At 38.4% G+C, this 13,168-nt stretch overlaps 1 protein-coding gene across 2 annotated transcripts in view; it reads right to left on the reverse strand.

Annotated features, from left to right (window-relative positions):
* Positions 1 to 13,168, reverse strand: part of zfyve26 (zinc finger, FYVE domain containing 26) — a 124,528-nt gene that overhangs the window by 34,273 nt on the left and 77,087 nt on the right. For both annotated transcript variants that reach the window (XM_073040154.1, XM_073040153.1), the window contains exons 24-28: positions 11,659 to 11,781; positions 7,868 to 8,044; positions 6,871 to 7,120; positions 5,740 to 5,838; positions 3,442 to 3,605 (exon numbers count right to left, since the gene is read on the reverse strand). In XM_073040154.1, the coding sequence (XP_072896255.1) occupies positions 3,442 to 3,605; positions 5,740 to 5,838; positions 6,871 to 7,120; positions 7,868 to 8,044; positions 11,659 to 11,781 (813 nt within the window). The remainder of the gene's footprint in view (positions 1 to 3,441; positions 3,606 to 5,739; positions 5,839 to 6,870; positions 7,121 to 7,867; positions 8,045 to 11,658; positions 11,782 to 13,168) is intronic.

Genomic DNA, 13,168 nt, shown 5'->3' on the forward strand with positions numbered 1-13,168 from the left:
ATGGGCGCTAAATGGTTTCACGGGGGTTACATTTCAGAGGATTCTTTTCCTTTGGAAACCTAATCCAAAATTTCCCTCCCTGATTTATTTATTAAGAATTCGCTTATAACACTCTACAACGTGTAGGCCCATTTTCTTAGCTGGTACTGGTTCACAAAATTTCCAGGTTCCAGATCTGACAAAGCTGAGTACCGGCATGTGAGATCTTGTGATCTTTTCTGGTTAAATCAAAAACCTCTACAAAAGGGGACGGCTTAAACAAAGGTAACATGAAAAAGCAACTTTTTTAACCTTGAAAATGGGGGGGGGGGGGGGCTTATACACTGGAATTTACAATATTTACATTAACGTACAGGAGTACCTAATGAAGCAGCCACTGAGTGCATATTCCTGTTGAAATTTTAGATGAAAGAATAATCAAGGAAATAAGTTGCTATTAGCTGCTTGATCTCAATGTATTAATATACAAGTCATTCAAAGCATTGCTTTAAAAGATTTTGTGCAAATTTCCATCAATGTCAGAAGCAATAGGCTCTAAATTAAAAGTTATTATATTTCACAATCCCTCAGACACAGGTCAATCAGGGCCAGCCACTATTATTTTTAGAGCATTATTCAGCTGGTTTGGCTAAATTGTTATTTAATCTGTCTCAATGGAAAAGTCTTTTGAAACAGGATCATTCTATAAACAAATACATCATCTGTAAGCAAAACCTGTGGGCTGCAGCAGGAAGTACAATTCAAATAATTAGACTGTACAACTTCTTTTCCCTTTTGGATGCCTTTGGGCACTCATACCATTATTCTGGTATATTTATATTCCACTCTGTTATTTTAAAGTTTAGACACTGGGTTTTGGACACAGGTTGCCCAGTTAACATTTTTTAGGAAAGGGTGAACTAATTTAAGAATAACACAAAATGAGAACAAAATGAATGACTCACAGTTCCAGCCAGATGAAAAGGTTTGGAGACGCTACACGATGCTGTCTCCAAACAAGAAAGAGCCCATCTCGACGCATTTCAATTTATAGTTGGAGACTTCAACCGGGCCCGTTTGAAGAAAACATTGCCCGATTATCATCAGCACATAACCTATAGCACCACAGGTCCCAACATACTAGACCACTGCTATACTAAGAAAAGGAATTCCTACCATTCCGTACCCAGACTGCTTGTTAGTAAATCAGACCACTTTGCTGTCCTCCTCTTACCTGCACACAGGCAGAGCTTAAAAAGCAAGGGCCCAGAGATCAGGACAACTCAGAGATGATTGCACAAGGCAGAGCAGCGAAAACAGATTGCTTTCAGTCTGTGGACTGGGCCATGTTCAAGCACTCATCTAGAGATCTGAATGAATACTCCACGATTGCAACGGACTTCAGTAAAACATCTGTTGATGATAATGTCCCACAAATTCTTTCAGAGTCTTCCCCAATCAGAAGCCCTCGATAAACCATGAGATCTGAAACCTGCTGAGGGCCAGATCAGAGGCATTCAAGTCTGGAAAACAAGAAAGCTGCAAAAGGTACAGGGATAATCTCCAGAAAGCCATCTCAAGTGGAAATTCTGGACCAAACTTGAATCAATGAGGGATGCTTGACAGCTGTGGCAGATCTTGAATGCTACCACATCCTACAATGTTAAACAAAGCGACATAGGATATGGCAGTGCTTTGCTTTCAAATGCCTTCTATGTTCACTTTGACCGTCAGAACATGCAGAAACCAACATGAACCCACACATCCCGATGATCTTATGATCTTGGTCTCCGAAGCTGATGTGCAGGCTGCCTTTAGGAGGGTGAATCCACAAAAAGCGTCTGAACCAGATGGGGTAAATACCACGTACTTAAGTCCTGTGCTGACCAACTGGCTGATGTGCTCACTGAGATCTTTAACATTTTACTTCAGCAGTGAGTGGTACCCAACTGCTTCAAGCAGGCTTCAATTATACTGGTGTCCAAGAAGAGCGTGGCAACCTGCCTCAATGACTATCACCCAGTTGCACTTACGTCCACAGTGTTGAAGTGTTTTGAGAGGCTGGTGATGAAACACATCAGCTCCTGCCTGAGAGGCGATTTGGATCCACTCCAATTTGCCTACCAAAGTAACAGGTCCATAGCAGATGCCAACTCTTTGGCTCTTTACTTAATCCTGGAACATCTGGACTCCAAAGATACAAAGATCAGGATGTTCTTTATCACTCAGCATTCAATACCATTATCCCCTCAAAATTAATCAATAAGCTCCAATCCCTCCTTGTACAATAGGATTCTGGATTTCCTTACATGTAGACCCCAGTCAGTATGGATTGGCAACAAAATCTCCTCCACAATCTCTATCAACACGGGTGCAGAATAGGGTTGTGTGCTTGGTCCCTGCTCTACTCGCTTTACACTTATGACCGTTTGGCTGAGCATAGCTCCAATGCCATAGTCAAGTTTGCTGATGACATCACTGTTGGGGGACAAATCAAAGGTGGTGATGAATCAGCATACAGGAGGGAGACTGAAAATTCATCTGAGCAGTGTCGTAACAACAACCTCTTATTCAATGTCAGCAAGACCGAGAAATTGATTACAGAATTCCAGAAGAAGGAAACTAGAGTTCTGTGAGCCAATCCTCATTGGAGACTCAGAGGTGGAGAGGGTTAGCAACTTTAAATTCCTGGGTGTTACTATTTCAGAAGAACTATCCCGAACCCAACACACTGAAGAAAGCGCAGCAGCGCCTCTACTTCCCTAGGAGACTGCAGAGATTCGGCATGACATCAAAAGCAGTATCTATCATCAGAGATCCTCACCACCTAGGTCATGCTCTCTTCTCACTGTTGCCATCAGGTGAAGCTACAGGAGTCTCAAGACTCAGACCACCAGATTCAAGAAAAGTTACTACCCCTGAACCATCCGACGCTTGAATAAAAGGGGATTACTAAACTCAACTTCACTTGCTCCATCATTGAAATGTTCCCACAACCAATGATCTCGCTTTAAAGTTTCTTTATTTCATTTTCATTCTGATCTTCAACTGATCCCGTTAGTTACTATTCTATAGTTTTGCTGAGTATGCCCACAAGAAACTGAACCTCTGGGTTTCACATGGTGATGCATATGTACTTTGATAATAAAATTTACTCTGAACTTAGTCAAATCAAATGCTATAGAGCTCAGGTTCAACGGCATGGGCCTGCAAGTCTATTAGATACAAACGCTTACAATTTCAATTATAGATGGTTAACATATTTATTAATTTCCTGGGATATGAGAGCAATTCTTTCTATGGAAGAGCAAAATTCTTTTGTTTCCCAAGTCTTAGTGCAAGGCTACTGGAAACCAACACAATCCAGAGCAGAAAAAAAATTAAATTCTACTTTGACATTTTCTGGTCCTTTCCAAGTCAATGGACTGAAAAATATAGCAAACTTTATGTATGTTTCCTTACCATGGTAAACCTTTCTTTACAACAGACCAAGCAATACATTGCCTTGCTGTCAGGTACCCAGTCCTTCTTAGTAGGTGGGCTATCCGGAGGAACAAATTCACAGACTGATATAGACCTTTGGATAGTTTCTTGAGGGGTTGATGGTGCATGAAGATGGGGATTAACTGCAACATGAAATACAACAGAGAAGGTAGATAATTAGTATCCTGTGAATAGTATAAGTTTGAGAGTAAAATCTTTGTTAAACTGTTATCTAACAGTACAAATTCTTGGTTCTAATCTATTTATTGATTCTGTTTCTGCATTTAAAATAAAACAAAGAAACTGTGAGAATGCAGAAAATTAGATCACTTTTATTTTCACCCATGAGAAACATCATTGTGTGCTCTATCTCAGATACTATGGAGTTCTGGTCTGCCATGAATGCTAAGCATTCTGTAGCCTAGCTATATGTCAATTCAAACACAATGATTCACACAAGGTAAGCCATCATAATTTTACTGTGATGTTTGCCCTCACTGTCATGAACAATTTTGAACCATAACAGGAGTAAGAACTTCATATTATATTGTAAAGTTCTTTCAAAGTTATTACAATGTACATATATTGTACTATTAGTCACCAATCATACCCAAATGTCATTACAGTCTTACAGAGAGTGTTTTTTTAGGTTGTTGGGGAAGTTGTTATTTTTGAGTTGCAAAGTCTTCAAACATAACTGTAAGAAATTGAAACACTGCTACCCTATACATAGCAATATTTCACATATCTTTTGACACTCAAGCTTTCAAAATCATTCAGGACCTGTTAAATTTAAAAATACTTAAAATTAAAAGACTAAAACACAAGCAAGCACACAACAATTTTTAAAACTTGTAAAAAAATTTTAAGTTTTTTTTAAATAAGCGAATGCAGAAGTTTGGAGATCATTTGGGTGTTTCAGCTCTCTGCAGTCCCCGAAAGGATTCTGTCAGAGGCAGCGTGTTCAAACCTCGTGGCAGCTACTCTGCAGGAAGAGGCATGAGACATTTGACTCCATTTCACCAATTGAAGTGACAAGGAAGATTGAAGCATCAAAGTGAGTGTGGAGGGCGAGCACCGACTGCTTGCCTTTTGATCGCTGAGGATGGCTCTGCTACACTACTGGAGAGGGGAGAGCATGTCATTGTGGCCAGAGAATGTTTCCCAGGTTTTCTGCGTTTCGGATGTGGACTTGGACTAGAGACTTCTTTCAGTCTTAGTTCTTTGTATTCTGTGTTTTTCACTTGATCTTTCTTGGTTTTTTTTGTGCCGGGGGAAGAGATATGGGGGTCAATGTGCCTGTTCCATTTTGTTCGTTTTTTTGTGGGGGAGGAGGAATTTGGGGTTGATGTGTCTGCTCCTTTTTTTTGTTTCATTTTTTTGGGCAGGGAGGGGGGATTTGGGGGTTGATGATCATGCTATCTTTCTTTTCTTTCTTGGTTTCATGGCTACCTGAAGAATTTCAGAGTTGTATACTTTGATAATAAATGAAACTTTGAACTTCATCTAACTGAAGTAATTCTGATAAAATGCTTCACTGACCTTTTGCCAGCAGGCAACTCTGGGGTGAGAAACAGTTAATATTTCAAATCGATGAACTTTCAATCTGAAACAATTAACTCTGTTTCCCTCTCCTCAGATCTGACTAACCTGTTATGTGTTTCTAGGTTTTCTGTTTTTATTTCAGGTGTACAACATTTGCAATTTTCTGCTTTTCAACATCTCAAACTAATTTGAATGTGGCAGTTATACTTGATCTGGGTTAAACTTGTGTGCTCAGCTAGTAGAACCTACAAAAATTCACACTGCTTTCTTGAAAACTTCTGGAGTCTAAACAAAGAGCACAAACTTCCCATGGCCAATGTTCTGTGAGCAGAAGGCTCAGCTTGGTAATTGCTGAGCTAATAAAACAGCATCTAATAAATCTGTGTACATATCAAAGGAACATTTGGCCCATTGTTATAAGAAGGTCACAGAGTTTAAAATAAAGATGTAATATGTCTGTGAGCAACAAAGAATCCTTTGCCCTCCCATTATATACAATCGGTACCACCTGAGAAGACAACTATTTACCATCAAAATGCTGAGGCTATCTCTTCAATGGCAGGGATGATGATTTAAAAGAATCATCACAGTAAAGTTCCATTTAGAGTTAGCAGGATGGAGGAGTGAATTTTGAATTGTTTTAAACAAGAACTGCTACAGATACTATCATAGGCCAAGTAACAAAACAAGGACCCTTATAGCAAAATCTACAACTTATGACATTGTCCTCACCAAAAGGCAAACTTGCTGTTTGCTCAATACTTGGCAATATGGCGATGCTCTCTGGTCCTGCATTCTGAGTGAGCAAATCTTGCAAATTAATTACAGAATCTAGGCAGAAGAAATAAAACATCATAATGGCTAAGCCATGTGTCAAATACAATACTCAAGAGGTCAACAGTTCATAATTTATGAACAAAAATAATGCAATTTCACTTCAGCTTTCATGGGGTTATTAAACACAAAAGTACATCATAAGTCCAAGAATACTGATTAATTCTTAAACATGACTATTAAGTAGGCTTTGCTAATAGCAGGACAATAACAACTCAGATCACTTTTCACCTGATGCCAAATAATTGGTAGAAAAGAGAATTGAATAAAGTCATAAAGTTTCCAATAAGTCAAACTCACTTGCATGAAATCAAACCATTAGCTTTCAGGACATCCTGTGACATTAAACTGTTTCTCCAAATTTCAGTTAGAACTAACATCAGTTACATCTGTTGTACCTTTAAGTTATGGAGTTAACCACAAGAATACTACAGAATGAAGCCATAAATTGTCAGTGCTCTGCAATATAAATACTGAGAACATATATACAGTATAGTTGAAAGTGTTGTGACACTTTCATTAATTCCACCAGTGATCTTATTTGATATAACTATATCTGCAGAAGAAATAATACCAATTCAAAAGATCAACTATAAAGTAAAAATAAAACTGGGATATTACAGGAAAATCTTTGGATAAATGAAAAAACTCAGCTTGCAAGTGTCCCGTGAATGAAACAAGGAAGGAAAAGTCAAAGAAGAAAATGTAATAATGCACACTGCTGCTTTTTTGTTTTCAACATGGCTGGAAAACAGGGGTAATGATTAGCAAGTGGAACTTCACAAACCTGGGATTGAATAGAGTATGAAAATAAAAAGAGATCAAATCAAAAATCACTCTTGCAGCATAGCAAGAGATTTTGACAATCTTTGTAATCAAGCTGTATCATAATAAAATGTTGTAACTATCATTCCTCAGTGTATAATTTGTTGTGATCAGCCAAACTCAAAAGTGGCAGCACAGTTTTCTGAGCACAACCTCTTAAATAAATCCTGCTTTACAAAAAAATAACAGCAGAATTTTTGTTACCTGATCGTGTTTTCTCTCGCACTGCATATGGAACTTCAAGAGCCTTGGCTGCATATTTGGAAAGAAGGCAATCAATGTCTTCAATGGCAAAACCCGCTTCTTGCCCCATAAGTAGCTGATGAAGGGTCTGGACAGCTACTGAAGCCCAATCCACTTTCATATTCATGAGTAGTTGCTCCAGCATTAATAATGGATTTGAGGACAAATGTGAATAGGCATCATGTGCGGACTCCGGTAACGTTAATAAAAGCTACAAAATGGAAAATGTACAAGTCGAACACAAATATCAATGGCTCATTGGGCAGGAAAACTGATGAGCGCGCCAATGAAATAATTCCACGACATATGAATTATTAACTCAAAGCAAAGACTGGTAGGGTACAGTGTCAAAACATTCAGATATAAATCAACTTTGGAATGTGGAATAGCATCAGGCGGACAAAATGTCATGATTGGAACTTGAAAAGTTAACACACCTGTGCCATTAATGATGCCATAGACTGCATTTTTTAAAAAATCAGGTTCTTCAAATATTTCGACAGTTCTATACAAATACTCATTTTAAATGGAGTTTTAAATACTATTTACATAGCTTACAGATCCTCAACCAAATGAGATAGATCGTTCCATTTTTATTACACTGATGCAGAATCATTGCCATGGGCAGGTGTCTATCTAAGGCTGAGGTTGATAGATTCTTGATTGGTCAGAGCATGAAGGGATATGGGGAGAAAGTAGGAGATTGGGGCTGAGAGGAGAATTGGATCAGCCATGATGAAATGGCAGAGCAACCCTAGATGGGCCAAATGGCTTAATTTGGCTCCTATATCTTATAGGTCTTATAGTCTTAATTCTACTTGGGCTTCTTCCTGAAGGATCCATTTAAAAAGAACTGGAAATTCCAAGTGAGTAAAGACATTGTAAGACACTTTATGAAGTAAAATATATGCCATTCTCTGCATTTGAGAAGCAGTGGGCAAGGGATCCTAATTCTTACCTTTGATCCAATGCGAATGGCTTGAATTTCATGACGTCGTGCAGTAGAAAGACTCTTATGAAAGTGGGTAGTAAGATAATTGGAAAGAAAGTGGCAAGCAGCTAATCCTGGGTGCTGATCCAGAGCTTGTTCACATATAACTTGGCATACGTCAGGATCACAGATCCCCTGCAGAAGCTAGTGGAACAGAAAAAACTGAGCTGACATTCAATACATTTTAACAATACTGAGAGAATGCCTAATACAAGATCTTGAAAATAAAACTCATCCATTTGGTATTTCAATAGCTTCTACCTTCTATCATTCATTTTCTTTTAAATGCAATAATACAGCTAAGATGCTTCTAAACATGCATATCAGTATAACATATCCACATGAACTGTAAAAATTAACTTTAATTAATACTTGGCTCTAAAAAGAATGCATATCTTCATAACACAGAGCAGAGCATTTTCTAGGAAGTACATTTCTCAACATTTTTATCCCCTATTCTCATGAGAGCCACATTGATTTGGAAAAATTTCAGAAGCAGAAGTCATCTTCCAACACATCTCTCTAGTGACCATGATTTAACAGAGGCTTGAGATGAAGAGGAGTCAGGCTATTCATCTGTGAAGAATAACTCCAATGAATTCAATACTGTAGAAGATGGAAACCTGAGTTAACACAGAAAATGCTGGAACGCTTAGCAGGTGAGACTCCATCTGATTAGAGGGAACTGACAATGTTTCTGCTCAACGACAAAACTTGATCCTGCTTTCCCCAATGCAACCACACCAGATCAACCTTTGTATTTGTTTCAGCTCTTCTTTTGACATTGCACTATTAGTTTTGTCATTTAGTGTCTGCTACCTCCCACCCTATCAAAATCATTCTCAACTGTTCCCTCCTTCCAACACCCCCCAACACCTCCCCTGCATCTTAAAACCAGTTTACCTCCAATCCTTCCAATTCAAAGTATGGAAAATGGCCATTTGGCCCACCATATTAGTGTTCACCATCAAGAATCCATTTACACTAATCCAACAATCCATTCTTCCCACAAGCTCAACAACTTCATCCCACTCCCACTATCACAATGATCCCTCCATTCACCTATGTATGAAGGGCAAAGTACTGAGGGCATTAACCGATCAAAAGTCACGTACTTGGTATGTGGGAGGGAACAGCAGTAGGTCACAGGGACAACTTGCATAATCCACAGAGATGAATCCATGTGACTGGTGCTGAGATACAACAGCTCTGCTGGCTCTGCTACTCTGCCCTCCATTAATTTGAAACTTGCTTTCTCTCGCCATAGACGTCACCTGACCAGTTGACTATTTCCAACATTTTTTTTCTTTTTATCACTGGCACTCCCAATCCTGTCCTTATATAAAGCTCATAAATACATTTCAACCAGGATTTGTGGGGAAAAAATTGTTTTCAGGATTTCCAAAATATCACCTCATTCTTGCACTGAAATCTGAGTTAACACAATTAAACCGGATGCCTCAACTTAGAAACAAAACGTGAAACCCGTTAAGATACAAGAAGCTGCAGATGCTGGAACTAAGAGCAATGCACAAAGCTCCAGAACAACCCTGTTGGACAAGGAAGAAATGGGGAGTCAAAAGGGCAGCTTCCAACTTGACGGCATGAACATAAAATTCTCAACTTCCAAAAACTGCCCCTTACTTTCCCTTTCCCCTTTTTCTCTCTCTTCTTGATCCAACTGGCCTATTCATCATCCTGTCCCTATCCCCTGCTTCATTCTCTCCTGCTGTCCATCACCCGCATACTCCTCCCACCAGTTCCCTTCACTCACTTTATCCCATGCTTCACCTTCCCCTTCTGAGAAATTCCATCAACTTTAACCCTTTATCAGTCCCACCTATCACCTCCCTGCTTCTGACATCACGCCCATTCCTCCCCTCCCTCATCTGCCTATCACCTGCCAGCTTTTACTCCATCACATCTCTCCCTCTCTCTCCTCAAAAAGCCCATCAACCCAAACATCCAACTGGTCATTTCCCTCCAGAGTGTTGCATATTAAACCTGTCAATGTGTTTGGGCAAGTATGAATTGGAACGAATCCACTGAATCATAAAACGCAATATATACCTACATATTCTTTTAAATAATACATTTTATTTCCATGTGCAAACGTATGGGTCAGCTAGAAAAACAATTTACTTACTTATTTGAGATGCAGTGCAGAACAGGCCCTTCTGGCCCTTCAATCCGCACTGTGCAGCAATCCCCCATTTCAATCCGAGCCTAATCACATGACAATTTCACAATGGCCAATTAACCTACCAAGAGGTATGTCTTTGGGCTATGGAAGGAAACCAGAGCACCCAGAGGAAACTCATGCGGTCACGGGGAGGAAGTACAAACTCCATTTGAAAGATCAAATCCACTACTTAAATGTATTTTAATAAAAAATTTCATTTAAAAGCAAACCATGTTTAACGTGCCTTGACCAAATCAATGAACGTATAATGTCATGCATGCAACAACAATTCCATTACAGTTAAAATCTGAAGGAAATATTCTTGATGAAAATCCATCAGATCTGGAAAGAGTCTGAATAATACCCAAATTACTTCAACTCCACACATTGGTACATTGAGAGTCCCATGCCAGATTCAGTGCAATCTTCCACTTGACCAATTTCAGAAAGAACATGAACTACCTTTCAAACTATCTATTTTATTATATTGCACTGATTTTATTTTTACCTTCAGTCTTTAAGGAACCAATAATAAAGATAAACACTGTTACAATCCGTTTTGAATACATGAATAAGTATATCTAAGGCTTAAGTGATGACAGGGACAGAATACATCCTAGTTTCTTTCCGCTTAATCATGACGAGGGGCACACACTAAAAGTAGTAGAAGCAAGATGATGAAAGTGAACCAAGTAACAATAGGAAGATGTATATTGAACATTTTCATCTATTGATTAATGGGAAATTTTAATAGAGTGGATTCCGATTAATTGGGTCCGTTAATCAGGGCAGCCGCTTATTTAGGACAACTCTTAAAGAGCAAAAACTAATCAATAAAACAGCTGGGATTCCACCTCATTTACTTGGTACACTATGCCACTTAAATGGGACAAGAGACTGTTACCAAACAGTTTCTAACTAGCATCAGTTGCATACACTGTTGTACAGTGGCCATTTGACACTACACCGTGATTAGCGATGTTTTGCTCATTGCGATTTCGAGCATCGAAGCTTGGAGATGCCAGAACATCTGGAAGTGAAAATTAAATAATTTCTCAACTTCAACAAGTTAGGAACTCAAAGAATTTGAAGCTAGCGACAATCATCTTGAAGGTTACAATGAAAATGAAGACTTGGAGGATGCAATTATCAAAAGCATTGCATGAAAGCAGTCCAGTATCTCCACTAAATGTCTGCACTAATTTTGTTTATTTACATTCAATCAAAAGAACATGGCAACATACAATGGATGAATTCCTCCACTGATAACTATTCAGAACTGATAGTTTTACAGTACTGTAGTAGTATTGGTGGTTTTCTCATTAGTTCTGTATTTCATTTAAATACATAATTTGTTACTCAGTTAAACGTTTGTCACTTTTATACCTTTTTAACTATTTCCATGAAACCAGCTAATTGGGACAGTCGCTTAATTGAGCTAAAATGTACTGGTGCCGATGTGTCCCAATTAACTGGGATCCACTGTATTTAATAATATTCTTTAAACTTATGTCAGAATTCTCGATTCGCACTCATGTAACACAGAATATGTTTATTTTTCCATGGGAGCACTTGCCTGGAATGCTCTCTCTCCATCGCCGAGCTCGAGAAGGTGAAGGAGATATTCATGCCAGAGCTTCACTGTGAAGTGCATTGGAACAGGGTGTAGCTGAACCCAAGATTCACAAAGCTCAAACTCCTGCAAAAACAATTTAACAATCCCCTTAGAGAATAGCATTCAATTAGAGCAACAACATTTATTTATATAATAACTTTGAAGTAGTACACCATCACAAAGCATACCACAGGTGCACAATTGAACATAATTTGACACCAAGCCATTAAGATAAAGTTAGGTTTTAAGAAACAACATAGAACAGGTTAAAACGGAGGGTGAACCATAATTTAGTTGATTTAGTTTAGGGAATGATCAAAACTCCAGATGCACAGGGGCACTCATATTCTGAAAGATAACTGAGATAAAGTGTGATAAAAAATAGGGACAGACATGGTCAGGAAGGGACTTGAAAACAAGGATGAGAATTTTAAGACTGAGGATGTGCAAAAATAAAAGGAGCCAATGCAGACCAGTAGGTAAAGGGGTGATAGGTGAATAACATCTGGAATTCATTGTAAAAAGCATTTCTGATGGTAGCTTCAGCATCAAATGAGTAACAGCCAGAAGCAGTGTCTGAAGATGTGACAAAGGAAAGAGGTGGGCATTATGATGATAGTAATAAATAGTCTGAAGCCTAGAATTTAAAAAGTAGTGCAATTTCAGATATCTGCTTTTGTTTCAAATAGCAGTATTCAGTGCCAGAGAATAGAGTTTGTGTCAGCATTTTAGAGAAGGGCCTTTGTCTTCTAATTATTTAGTTTGGGAGGAATCTTTTACTGATCCAGCATGAGCTGCCTTTCAAGCAATGTTGCAATTTAGAGACATTGGGGAAGTCAACAACAGGTATATGGAAGCCAACAGTGACTTCTCAGATTTGCCTAGAGGCAGGCGGACATAGATAAGAACTAAGTGGTGTCCTTGGATATATCTCTGGAAGCTGAAGGCACACACTGTGACAGCATGAAGAGAAGCCACTGCCTACAGTGGTTACAATTGGACAAGGTTGGACCAAGGCAAATACAGTTCCAATCTAGCTCAATAATGCACCTGCAAAATGAATAAAATATTACTGAACAAAACAATTTGCTCCAGATACTAGTCAGTCAACAAATCCGTTTTGTTTTTATATCCAGACTATAAAGTGGGATCATAACATTTGCAATAATCTGTTATTTGAAGATTAATAGTTGAAGATGGAGAACCAATAGATAGTTAACATTATTGGTGCGCATTTAAATTGTTTTAGTTAATCTTGTGAGATCAATTATATTTTTTCAAGAATTCAATACATTTTCTCTAGCAAATGTCAACTTAAGGGAACTGGTATACAACTCTCCTCTTAACAAAATGGATCATGCCAATTAAAATAATCTTCAAAAACTAAGGAAATAAATAAATAAATGCATATGAGGCTTACAATTTTGTAACGTGAACTTTTTGGCTTAACTTTTAAAATACATACAAAACT

This window comes from Hemitrygon akajei, chromosome 3, assembly GCF_048418815.1.
Source record: "Hemitrygon akajei chromosome 3, sHemAka1.3, whole genome shotgun sequence".
Lineage (NCBI taxonomy): Eukaryota > Metazoa > Chordata > Chondrichthyes > Myliobatiformes > Dasyatidae > Hemitrygon > Hemitrygon akajei.